At 37.0% G+C, this 13,261-nt stretch overlaps 2 protein-coding genes across 2 annotated transcripts; one reads left to right on the forward strand and one right to left on the reverse strand.

Moving 5' to 3' along the window:
- The first annotated feature begins 4,777 nt into the window (after positions 1-4,777).
- LOC107829891 (small ribosomal subunit protein eS10z) lies at positions 4,778-6,912 on the forward strand. The gene is made up of 5 exons (XM_016657363.2): positions 4,778-4,926; positions 5,013-5,061; positions 5,137-5,416; positions 5,521-5,656; positions 6,691-6,912. Exons 1-5 carry the CDS (start codon positions 4,843-4,845, stop codon positions 6,766-6,768), a joined length of 627 nt encoding a protein of 208 aa, XP_016512849.1. The 5' UTR covers positions 4,778-4,842; the 3' UTR covers positions 6,769-6,912.
- A 1,400-nt stretch (positions 6,913-8,312) lies between these two features.
- Positions 8,313-11,893, reverse strand: LOC107829892 (luminal-binding protein 5-like). Its single transcript, XM_016657364.2, has 7 exons — positions 11,643-11,893; positions 10,664-10,940; positions 10,358-10,572; positions 9,525-10,247; positions 9,272-9,426; positions 9,074-9,156; positions 8,313-8,953 (listed from the first exon to the last, which is right to left on the reverse strand). The coding sequence occupies exons 1-7, from the start codon at positions 11,704-11,706 to the stop codon at positions 8,467-8,469; spliced, it is 2,004 nt and encodes a 667-aa protein (XP_016512850.1). The 5' UTR covers positions 11,707-11,893; the 3' UTR covers positions 8,313-8,466.
- Positions 11,894-13,261: the final 1,368 nt, after the last annotated feature.

The following is a 13,261-nucleotide window of genomic DNA, read 5'->3' on the forward strand; positions in this document are numbered from 1 at the left end:
GCTTAGAAAAAAGAATGTGGATCACGTTCTCCAAAGCCTCTTCTTTCCCTGCAGCCCCCAATCGGGCCAACTCCGCTTTCTCTAAATACGTTGTATTCTCAGCGACCTTGCCACTCAGAGCATCCTCTTTGATTTGACACTTCTCGAGCTCGGTGCGTAATAAGACCACTTGGGCTTGAAGATTGGCACATTAGGCCTCGACCCTCTTGTTCACCTCGAGTTCTTCTTCTTTATCCCTTAACGCCCCCTCAAGAACGCTGCATTTTTCGATGACTCCTACCAACTCGTCATCCTTATCCTTTAGTTTGTCTCGGAGAGCCTGGAAATTGTCGCATTCACCGAACCATCTGCAGATCTCGTGATTCTTGTTACGGTACTCACGATCTTTCCGCTCCATCTTTTGAAAAATAGCCTTACATCTCTCTTCTCGTCGGGCGCTCCCATTTTCCAAAACCATAGTCTAAAAAAAGAGAGAAAAAAGAAGAGAACATAAAGTAAAAACGAAACACAAAGCGTTGATCTTGAGAAATAAAAGTCGAAAAGCTTACCCTTAGAGCGAGGCTGGTTATGCTCCTTGATAGGGTAACATCATCCAGTTTTTCAAGGGTTTTAACCTCCACGTCGAAACAGATGGGACCTAGGGAAGGAACCACGTTATCCATATTCACCAACAAATCTCGATCCATAGGGAGCGCAATTGTCCGCGTGGACCCCTCCAATCGCACTTCGACTCAGGTAAATCCTTCCCCCTATCATCCTCACCTTAGAGGTATCAAGGTCATAGCCCATTTCATAACCATCCTCGGCGACGCCCTTACCTTTCCCATCGGCCGGCGAAGAAGGAACATCAGCCGGTCGCGAGGACGATGGCTCATCTCGCCGTAAAGAATCAGAAACTTCCATAGATGGCCCTCCAACTCAAGTCTCGACATCGGGAATGGATACACCCTCTGCAGCCTCAATTAATGGCGGGATCTCGAATGGTAACTCAACGTCATCTTCAAGCACTACGGTCACCATTTCACAATCACCCCTTACTGAATATATGACCCGGACGACCTCATCACCGACATCCATCGATCTCTTTTTGTGGGAAACCAAACCCCCATCGCTCGATAACGACTCATTTTCTTCATCTACTAGATGATGCAAAAGGGAAGTCAGAAGTTCTGCTGCAGATATAGTCAACGACCGAGCAGACCTAGCTGCGGGAGATAAAGGAATAGAAGCAGACAACCGCTCAGGCTTGGTCGCGGTCACAACAGTAACGAACTCCATAGAAGAAGCAGCCTTCCTCTTACGAAATGAAGGAGGAGGAGCCCTCCGGTCACCTCGAAGACCCTCAGGCTGAAAAAGAAAGATTAAAAGATTGTCTACAAAACAATAGCAGCAAGCGACCATGAGGTCAAAACAACATAAATAAAAATTAGATGAACTCACTAGTCATGGAAGACCCAGGCCCGAACTTCTTGAGAAAGGCAGGCCATTCACGAATCCTCACTGTGTGAGGTAGAACGTGGCTAACCAAGTCATGAATGTCCCTAACCAAAGGAGAGGGCATAATCTTGGCTGCATAAGGAAGGGACATAATGTCAAACTACGACTAAAACAGGCAAATCAAAACGCTTGACAAAAAAGAGATACTTACAGGCGTAATTCCAAGTCTCATGGAACCCGCTCGTGTTGGCCACCACGTCCTTGGTTTTGACAAAAAAGTAGTTGAGCCAGAACTGATGATTTGACTTGTCGTCCATCTTCACCACCAAACATTTACTTCTTCGGTAGCGAAGGTGCAACATCGTCCCCTATACAAACTAGGGGCGAAGAGATGCATCAGGTGGTAGAGTGTGACCCTGACCCCGGCCAAATCCTCATATTTTGTAAACATGTGGATAATCTTATAGATGTACAGAGAGAGCTGGGCCGGGCAAATGCCGTAATAGCGACAAAATTCCTCCCCCAATGGGAGAAGAGGAAAGGAATAGCCAGCGTAGAAAGCATATGCATAGAACGCACAATACCCGGGCTGATATATTTGTACCACATTACGCTCTGCTTGGATCGGATCGATGTGCGCAGGAATTTTGAACTTTGTCGTAAGCTCAACGAGATCGACCATTTTCATCGCCGACTACAAGACCTCAGCTCGCCCTTAGGCGCCTTCGAAAAGTGAGACTTAACTTTTTCACTACGAGGGATTATTTCCTCCACTGTAGGAAAATTCTCATCTTCAATGGTGATAGAAAACTATCATCATGAGGAGGCATATGCACCGCCAAAGGGATAGAGTCAGTTGCCATGCCGGAACCAGAGGGTGCATTAACCATATTTTTTAGAGAGGATATTTTAAGTATAGAAGGGTTGGAAGCAACTGGAATCGCCGGAATCAGGGGAGTAGATATACAACAATGAAGTAAAGAGAATATAACGATTCAATATTAACAATAAAGAAGAAGACACATGAATTTGATATTAAGAATATACAAAACACAAACGAATGGTCTCATGCCCTTATTTATAAGAGTTCAAGCATCAAAATCAAGAAATCATGCCATCATTACCCACCACAGGTATCGAAACGGTAGAGGCACATGAAACTTTACAAAGCATCGGGAAAACACGCCATAATGACGCATGATGTCATGACATCATTCTGAAACGATGCGACCTCAAAGGTTACAGCTCACGAAAGATTATATTGTCACCTCGTCTGAAACGTCACTACTCGACCTGCTCGCACAATTCTGCAACCACGATAAATAGAGTCCGCTCATTAAGGCCGTCTGGGGTCGGCCTTAATAAGGGGATGGACTAGTTGTATAGGCCAGAAATGAAGTATGATATCTTTGTTTACCTGTAAAACGGTACAATTGAATTGATATCGTGGTTTATAGACAAGTGAATCGATTTGACCCAAAAATGATACATAATAAAGAAGAAAAATCAAATTATGAAATGAAGTTATAGAAAATACAAGCCTGGCTGTGAATTTAGCCTTTCCGGTGACAAAGGTATGAACAATGTTTCAAACTAAAAACCGAGAATAATGTTAAAAAATGAGAGCAAATTATAGCCTTTTTATATTACAATATATTTTTTCCCCGTACAATTGATGTCTATAAATCACAATATAAATTCAGCTATACCGTTTTACGGATAAACAGTTTGACAAATAAAATATCTTGTATACAAATAAACTATATTTTGCTCTCATTTTAGAACATTATTCTCAGTCTTTATTTTGAAATATTCTTCCTACATTTATCACTGGAAAGGCTAAATTCACAGTCAGGCTTATATTTTCTATAACTTCATTTCATAATTTGATTTCTGTTCTTATTTATTTACTATTTTTGAGTTACATCGATTCACTTGTTTATAAACCATGATATAAGTTCAAATGTGTCATTTTACGGGTAAACTTACGTCTTACTCTATAGTAGGTAATATGGCATGTTTTGCGTACAAATTGTCAAAAATATCATGCATACTAATGTAGTGTTCATTAACACTATTGAACTCTAAATTGCTAATATCAACAAAGTATAGAGGAATCTACATATATTTTCCGCAAAATAAAATGTGAAAGTATACGTGCGTTTGAAATAGATGGATCATATATATAACATTGTTAGAATAGGCGATTTACTAATTTTATTACAATTCTTATGTTATTATTGTTTTCTCTTGCATTACTATTGACAGCATGACAACCTATACACTACTATATATCATATGAATAAACCATGTATTAATTATCACGTATAACTGGTCCTTCAACTAAACTACCCCTAAAACAAATTAGAGACCTTGCCCAAAAAAAATATTTTTATATTCACCAAGTAATAGTGGGAGAAATTCAAAAATAGCTAGATTTACAAGTGGTCATTCAAAAATAGCCACAATTTCAAAAGTAATCGAAATTTAGCCACTTTTCATGTAAAGATAAACCTGAACGAAAACACTATTCAAAATCCGGAAAAATACTCCAGCATAATATACTAGACTGGAACTCCAATCTAATATACTGGAGTTCCAGTATAATATATCGGTCCAGCATAATATACTGCAGTTTGCAACACCGGTGATCCAGTCTCCAATATATTATACTAGAGCCAGCAAAATATACCGGCTCAGCATAATATGCTGGAAGTTCATACACAGGTACACCGAACTCCAATATATTATGATGGACCGGTCTCTTTGCAGCAAAATAGTGGCTATTTTTCAATGACTTGACAAACACTGGCTATTTTTGAATGACCAGTTCGAAAAATAGTACGGTATAGCCAGTTTTCGGACTGGTCATTCAAAAATAGCCAGCGTTTGCTAAGTCATCTAAAAATAGCCACTATTTTGCTGCAACAGAGACCGATCCAGCATAATATACTGGAGTTCGGTGTACTTGTGTATAAACTTCCAACATATTATGCTGGACCGGTATACTTTGCTGGCTCTAGTATATTATACTAGAGACTGGAGCACTGATGCTCCAAACTGCAGTATATTATGCTGGACCGGTATATTATACTGCAACGAACTCTAGTATATTATGCTGGAGTATTTTTCCGGATTTTGAATAGTGTTTTCATTCAGATTTATATTTACATGAAAAGTAGTTAAATTTCGATTACTTTTGAAACTGTGGCTATTTATGAATGACCACTTGTAAATCTGGCTATTTTTGAATTTCTCTCGTAATAGTATGACTATTAATCAAAAGCACATGGGCCAAAATATACCAGCAGTGATATAGCCCGTTGAGTCTAGGGCACTACCCAGCCCAAGAAAAGCCCACTAATATCCAAACCTAAGATATAAAAACTCGCTTACCTAGGGTTCATGGTACAATCCTTTTGCTGCTGCAATCGTCTGTGGCTTCAGTGTGATTTCTCTCCGTTATCCCCTCTTCTTCCAGCAGCCATGGTATTTTCTCTTCCGATTTCAAAGTTCATTATTACTTCTCATTGCTCTCGAAGTTTCTAATGCATTTTTCAATTTTTTTTTTCCAGATTATTTCAGAGAAGAACCGTAGAGAGATCTCCAAATACCTCTTCCAAGGTCAGTATCTCTGAATCTCTTTACATCCTTTTAGAAATTTCACTTTCTGATGTAGATTTCTTATGTTTGTTGTAGAGGGAGTATGTTATGCGAAGAAAGACTACAACTTGGCGAAGCATCCATTAATCGATGTGCCGAACCTACAGGTGATTAAGCTGATGCAGAGCTTCAAATCTAAGGAGTACGTTCGCGAGACATTCGCTTGGATGCATTACTACTGGTACCTTACAAATGATGGTATTGAGTTCCTCAGGACTTACCTTAACCTTCCATCTGAAATTGTGCCCGCTACTTTGAAAAAATCTGCTAAGCCTCTTGGTCGTCCCATGGGTGGACCTCCTGGCGATCGTCCCCGGTAATTTACCTTTTCATTTTCTCTCAGTTGTTTAAGTTTGCGATTTTTGGTGTGTATTTGTCTAAAAATTAACTCTGTGTGTGCTATTCATTGGATATGTGCAGTGGACCACCAAGGTTCGAGGGTGATAGGCCAAGGTTCGGGGACAGGGAAGGGTATCGTGCTGGCCCAAGAGGTCCGCCTGGTGAGTTTGGTGGTGAAAAAGGTGGAGCTCCAGCTGACTATCAGCCTGCTTTCAGGGTAATTCTTCTTTTTTTTTTTCAAAAAGTTTTAACTCCTGAAAATATTTCAGTTTATTTCGCTTATCAATTGTGGTATTTAACTTATTTCCTTGTTGTTTGATGAAAATGAATTAGTTCATGCTGATTATATCAGGATTATCATTTTGTTATTTGTTTGTGTATTAGTTCATGTTAATTATATCAGGATTATCATTTGTTGCATGTTTGTGTTAGTTCATGTTGACTATATCAGGATTATCATTTGTTATGTGTTTGTGTAGAGGAAATGGGTTGATGCTAATGTTTACATTGTCGCCTTCTATATGTAATAAGCGGTAGAATTCAACTAAAGATCTCTTAAGAAATTGCCATTTTTTCCTTATGATTGAAGTCTATTCTGCCAATGTTACCAGACTTGCAATTGTGACCGTCCTTTTTTGTTGCCATGTTATTTATAAACTGTTGTTTCATACGGTTGACCTTGTTTCCTGTAAATGCATTATGTTAGTTGCCAAGTGAAACAAACTTGAAGCTTGGAGTAACAATGATTATCTATGAATTCTCTTGAATTTTGTGGCCCTACTTTTGTTTAACCCCATTTTCCTTTTCCCAATGGTAATCCTCTCAAATGCTAAACTTTTACATGTCGTCCATAGCTATGCTTATGATTTCAAAAAAGGAGAGGAGAAATCTTCTCCAGTGTGGGTTTGGTTCTATTTTATTTTGCTTTGTTGGGTATTTGCATCGCTGTGAAAGGACCTAGTTTCTGCAGAATTTCATTTTAAGGGCATCTTACCTGCTCAGAGATGTATCTTAGGTTTTAACTCAAGTTTTCTGCTATTTTTTGGCTGAGTTGTTTTGTTTTTTGATCACACTGGTGTTCAGTTCCAACTTTTGTTACTGTTCTTTATGTAATTGATTAATGAATAAATATCCATTCATTTGACATACTGTTCATTAATTTATTATGTCTATAGTTGGTATAATATATTTAGATGAATTTCCATTTGAGTTGTTTTTTTCCAAGTCTAAACTATCATGCTATACTTGCAGGGTTCTGGTGGAAGACCTGGATTTGGTCGCGGATCTGGAGGTTTTGGTGGTGCACCCCCTAGTTCAAGCTTCTCTTAAATCCTTGCTATCTTAGGCTAGGTGGTTGTTGCAATTTTGATTATCAGATGTTGGAAACACTTGGTTGTTCATTTTCTTGTCAAACTTAAAACTTCAAGCTGGGCAAGTTTATCTTTATGGATCTTTAGAGAACTATAAGTTTTACTTCTGTTTCTTGACCGTTTTTGATTTTGTGTTATTGAGATATACTTGCAATTCGTGTTATTTGAAATTGAAAGTCTCTGGACAATGCTAGAAACAGCATTAGTTTGTAGTATCATTTTCCCTGCCAAAACATTAAGTAGGGATATAATACTACTATTAGGGGTCATTTGGTACGCTGACTAAATAATTTCGGGATTGCAAGCTTGGGATTGTAATCCAATTTAATCTTACATCTTATCTTGCCTTATTGCTCGTACCCAATGACCCCTTAAGTTATCATTTTCAAGCTGTTACTTTTCTACTGGACCTTCTATCCTGAACAAAGTCTGGTAGCCAATGGGATGTGAAATAATAAAGGTATACGCATCCGAATTCTTTTACTTGTAAACTTCTGCCAATATTTTTCCAATTGAAGGTTTTGTCAAAAACCCAGCTGCTGCTTATTTCAGTTTATTTTTAACTTCAAAATTTCTGCTTCCAGCATCTTATTATTGTCCAGCTGTTTGGAATAGCTTATGTTTTCCACAGCTCTACTTGATGGAGCTGATTAAAACTAAAAGATAAAGGGTCACTTGATGGAAATTTAATTTGCCCTCTGTTAAACCAACTAAAAGTTCCCAAAATAGCTAGTTTTACATACTTTCTCGGACATCGTCCTCAGGTCTGTCATGTTACAACTTTTCCCTTGCATCGCTTCATCGTCTTATAAATTGATTTCATTCAAAACCTTTGTCAAGGGTCTTCTATTCCTTTTTACCTTTCCTATGGAAGTGTCAATTTTAGTTTCCTTTTTAAGGTAATGGTTGTTACCCCCCGTACTTTTGTGTGTGTACCAGAAATGTCGGATTTTACTTCTCCTAATTTTGGTTAACTAAACTTCAGGCAATTAGATAGGAGTGGCTGAAGTTAGTTGATATAGAATATTTGGCTATTGCTCAACTTGTTGAAGGGAAGGACTTGGGATTGGGATTCAGATTGATTAAGAAAAGCGGCACTCGACTTTTTGCCCCCTTCATTATGTTATCTTCTTGAACTTTGCACGACGAGAGTCGCTCGTGTGATGCTAATTTAAACTGAATCAAAACCTCTGGCCAGTAACTATTATTGCATTATTGGTGAAACCGTGCCAAGATATATCAGTCGTGAACTAATCGATATCTCCATTGGATCAGTAACTTATACAGTAGCTTTAGGCCGTCAAAACTATGCAGAAAATACAAAATTTTAAGAGCCAAATATAAAACAGTTGAGCTATTCCGTAACATTCACATAATTTTCCAGATTACACTTGGTGAAAGAATATAAACAATAAGTAGATTTTCATTTTACTCAAAGCGGCGTTTCACAGGAATACTTAACCAGTTGTGGGATTCAAACAAACGAAAAAAAGGAACGCAGCTGTAGAAAATAGTGAACGTTAAATAAAATAACCAAAAAATGAGTTATAAGTTCCACCATACGATCAAAAGAAAAGAAAAGAAAGGAAAAAGAAGAAGGAAAGTTTCACTCTACAATCTAGTAATCCAAAAATAAGTAATGTCTTAGCACTTCAATCTACAATTCATCGTAAGACTCCTCATCATCTGCTGAATTTGCAGAACTTCCACTACTCTTCTCATAGGCCTGCCTTATGACAGGATTGCATACATCTTCCAGCTCTTTCATTTTCTCATCATAGTCTTCCTTCTCCGCGTTTTGGTTATCATCCATCCAGTCCATAGCTTCCTTAAGAGCGCTCTCAATCTTCTCTTTGTCATCAGAATCTATCTTCTCCGCGAGCTTGTCACTGATTGTGTTCTTCATGTTGTAAACGTACGTTTCAAGCTTGTTACGGGAATCCACCTTCTCCCTTACCTTTCTATCTTCTTCTGCAAACTCCTCTGCCTCCTTCAACATTCTGTCAATTTCTTCCTGGCTTAGACGTGACTTGTCGCTAGTGATGGTAATGGATTTCGACTTCTTAGCTGCTTTGTCTTGTGCTGTCACTTGTAGAATTCCATTCTCATCAATCTCAAAGCTTACCTCAATCTGTGGTACTCCCCTACAAAATATTTTGAAAAGTTAACTTGAGTCAGAAATTCCAATAATCATAACAAAGTTTGTTTTTCTTTTTGCTACTTCTCAATTCTCATGCTTTTAAGTTAATTTTTGTTCAATTTACCTTGGAGCAGGAGGTATACCAGACAAGTCAAAGCTTCCAAGTTCGCGACAATCCTTTGTCAAGCTCCTTTCACCTTCATATACCTAAAGATATCCATAAGAAAAATAATATTATGTACTAAATCTTACGTCCAAAGAACAATGGCAAACTAAAATCCTGTTTGACATCAAAGAATTGCTGAAGTTGTAGTTATGTTACCTTAATTGATACAGATGTTTGTTGGTCTTGATAGGTGGTGAAAACTTGAGTTTTCTTGACAGGAATCCTACTGTTTCTGGGAATTAACTTTGTCATAACCCCACCCACTGTCTCAATTCCCAGACTTAACGGAGTCACATCAAGCAACAAAAGATCTGTAAAAACATAAAAATCAATACTAAATTATGACTTGATCAGAATATAGAAAACAAAAGGATTTACTTTTGTTGAATCGAGAAAACGATCATGTTACCTTTGGTCTCTTCCCCTCCTTCACCACCAAGAATTGCTCCTTGTACTGCAGCTCCATAAGCCACAGCTTCGTCCGGATTAACACCCTTGTTAGGTTCTTTCCCGTCAAAGAAATCCTTCAATAGCTGTTGCACCTTTGGAATTCGAGTACTCCCACCAACGAGCACGAGTTCATCAATATCCGTCTTCTTCAAATTTGCATCCTCTAATGCCTTCTTGACTGGACTCATTGTCTTCTTGAACAAATCCATGTTCAACTCCTCGAATCTCGCCCTTGTTAACGGCTCAGAGAAATCAATACCATCGAAAAGAGACTCGATTTCAATGCGTACTTGGTGCTGGTTACTTAAGGCCCTCTTAGCTCTCTCACATTCCTTTCTGAGTTTTCCTAGAGCTTTCTTGTCATTACTAATATCCTTGCTATATTTCCTTTTAATCAACTTGATGAAATAGTCCATTAGTCTGTGATCAAAATCCTCTCCTCCTAAGTGAGTGTTACCATTGGTTGCTAGGACCTCAAAAACACCATTGTCAATGCTAAGTATGCTAACATCAAATGTACCACCACCAAGATCATACACCAATATATTCTGCTCTTTCCCTTTCTTGTCCAATCCATAAGCTATTGCAGCCGCGGTAGGCTCATTTATTATCCTTACTACATTCAACCCTGCTATCGCGCCAGCATCCTTAGTTGCTTGCCTTTGAGCATCATTAAAATAAGCTACATACAAACAAAATTACTCGAACAGCCCAACAAAAAAAAAACGACAACGTGTTCATGATTAATGAGGATTTAATATCATAGTTGCAGCAACTATATGAAAAATATACCTGGAACGGTGATGACAGCGTGTTTAATCGACTTCCCTAAATATGCTTCAGCTGTTTCCTTCATTTTCTGCAAGATCATAGCACTAATTTCTTCTGGACTAAACTTTTTAACCTCACCATCTTTAATCTTTACTTGTACATAAGGCTTGCCATCTTTGTTCACAACTTCAAAAGGCAACATCTTAATAATTTTTTGAACTTCTGGATCATCAAACCTACCAAACAACAACAACAACAAATTAAATCAAGATTCCAAAAATCTCAAACAAACCAACTTTAAAAAATTAAAGGTGATTATAAACTTACTTTCTTCCAATGAGCCTTTTAACATCGTATATTGTACGTTCCGGGTTAAGAGCTGCTTGATTCTTTGCAGCTTCTCCAATTAATCTTTCTGTATCAGTGAATGCAACCCATGAAGGGGTGATTCGATTCCCTTGGTCGTTCGCTATGATCTCGACATTATTCTCCCCTTTGTATACACCCACACAAGAATATGTTGTCCCTAAATCAATTCCAATCACTGTTCCAAGATTCTGTTTCTGATTTTTCTCAGCTGCTAGTGTTACTTCTAAGCAAAACTCTTCCAGAAAATAAAGAGAAATTCGTCAGCAGCTTCATCATGTAGTAAACTTTAACTTATCTCGAAGGAAATCCAAATTTGAATCAGTTAAGAACACAAGAGCAATTAGAAATACCAACAACCTAACTACAGTTAAATCTATATCAGGAAAAATTGTAACCTTAATTCGGTAACTGTAAAGCTATCATTCCAGGTGAACACGACAAGCTTTCAACAAAATTTTATGACTTTAGACAGAGTCTCACGTCGGTAAAATACAAGGGAAGCCGAATATATAAGTTAATAAGCCTTAGACCCTAGTGACGCATTTTAAATCCATAAGGGCCTAAGGCTAGAGCAGACAATATGACTAGCGGGCTGAGCTCTTGCAAAAACATTGATATTATGGAATATTACGAGTTGATTGTGCATGAAAATTTCTACTTTTTTTTGGGTGTAATTAATTCTCTCTTTGGTGACAGTTAGAGAATATAAGAATATCAAAGGTAATGCTAGTTTAAAGAACAAGAAGAATGATTAGTAGCAACATAAGATGAAAACAGAGAAGAAAAATATAGACATAAGCATCAGTATGCATACAAATAAAAAAAAAAGGATAGGTATTTCAGCTGTAAGACAAACTTGTGCATGCTTAACAACAAGAATAACAGGAGCTAAAAAACAATAACACATGTAAAATATGAAGAAGAGGAAGATAATCACCTGAAACAAAAAGAAGCAAAATCAAGAATGCCAAGTTTTTGAAATCCTTTGAACGTCGACCCATTCTCCTTCTTCTTTTAATGAATGATTTTGATGTTATGAATAATGAAGGAAGAGAGAAGGGTGAAGAGGCTATATATAGTTGAGGGTTGTGACCGTAGAGTAAAATCCAGTTCGAGTTGGTTTAGGTTGATGACAAGAAGCTAGAGTGTTCTCTCCAATAGTAGAACAACTTAGACGAGGATTTGATATGCTGTTCCTTTGCTTCAATAGTATTTTACACATCAACCTACCAATTAAAGTTAAACACGTGGCTATCTGTCGGTTAATGAGTCCCGCGAACGTTCCTGATTTATTGAGTACTTAGGATAATTTAAAGTGCTTTATTTCCACAAATAAAGGATAAAAGTTAAATTATAGATTGCCGCTTTCTTCTTTTTCTTTAAATATATTAGGCACTTTGAGAGATAGATTAAGAGGGTGTTTGGCTAAGCTTATAAGCTGGTCAAACTGGCTTATAAGCAATTTTTGGCTTATCTACGTGTTTGGTAAAATTAAAAGTGCTTATAAGTTAAGTGCTTATAAGCCAAAAATAAGCCATAAGCTGATCTCCCCCAACTTATCAAATTTCAGTTTATAAGCACCTTTGACCAAGATATTTACTATTCTATCATTAAAATACTTTTTTTAAAACAAAACTCTTCATATGTCTAGTTCTTCAGCTGCTTATTATTAATTTTAGTACTTTTATCCAAACACATAACTGTTTATTTTTTAAATCAGTTTTAGCACTTAAAAATGTTTTTCAGCACCTAATGCTTATCAGCTAAGCCAAACGGGCTCTAAGGAAGTAATTTCCGTTAAAGACCCAATCTTAGTAGGTTACTAAGTAGTGAGTCTCAATTTCAATTTATGTAGATCCCAATTTACAAGTTCCAATCGGTTTAGGAGTCAAATTTTGTTTCACTTTCAATTTAGGCCCAGAGGAATATCTTTGTAATAAAATGCTTAATTTTTGTAAAATTACGTGTTTATACTTCATTGCCTAAAATTGTTTTAAATATTTTTTTAATCAAATAAAAATTTAGCGTCTGTAACTCGATCCGTTGTTCACTTCCGCCGATAATTATGATTTAATAGTGTGATTATGAATATAAAAGCTGGATATAAATCCATATATTTATGAGAATTGACATAAAATCAAGGTTTATTGGCATTTATTAATTACTAGTTTTAGTGTACGTGCGTTGCACGTGTATTCTGCGCCTATCGATAAAAAAATATATGAAATATTGAATAAAAATAAATTATGTGTAATAGCAATTGATGTAGAGATAGATATAACAGTCATTTAAATGAAAAAAAATACTTTATCTAAAAATATAAATGTACTGACAAAGTTAAATTCTAGGGATAAATTCATACTTAGAAGCACTTTGGCAATGCTTATTGGAAAATGTACTTGTTTTAAAAGCTTCTACTACTATTCGAAAGCACTTCAAAACACCTTAACTCTCTAAAATAAGTATATTTAAAAAGAAATATTACCTTTGACTTCCCAAAAAACTTGGTCAAACAGGCTCGCCTACATATTTTGGATGTGAGTAATGTGGCAGAAA

This window comes from Nicotiana tabacum, chromosome 7, assembly GCF_000715075.1.
Source record: "Nicotiana tabacum cultivar K326 chromosome 7, ASM71507v2, whole genome shotgun sequence".
In the NCBI taxonomy this organism is placed as follows: domain Eukaryota; kingdom Viridiplantae; phylum Streptophyta; class Magnoliopsida; order Solanales; family Solanaceae; genus Nicotiana; species Nicotiana tabacum.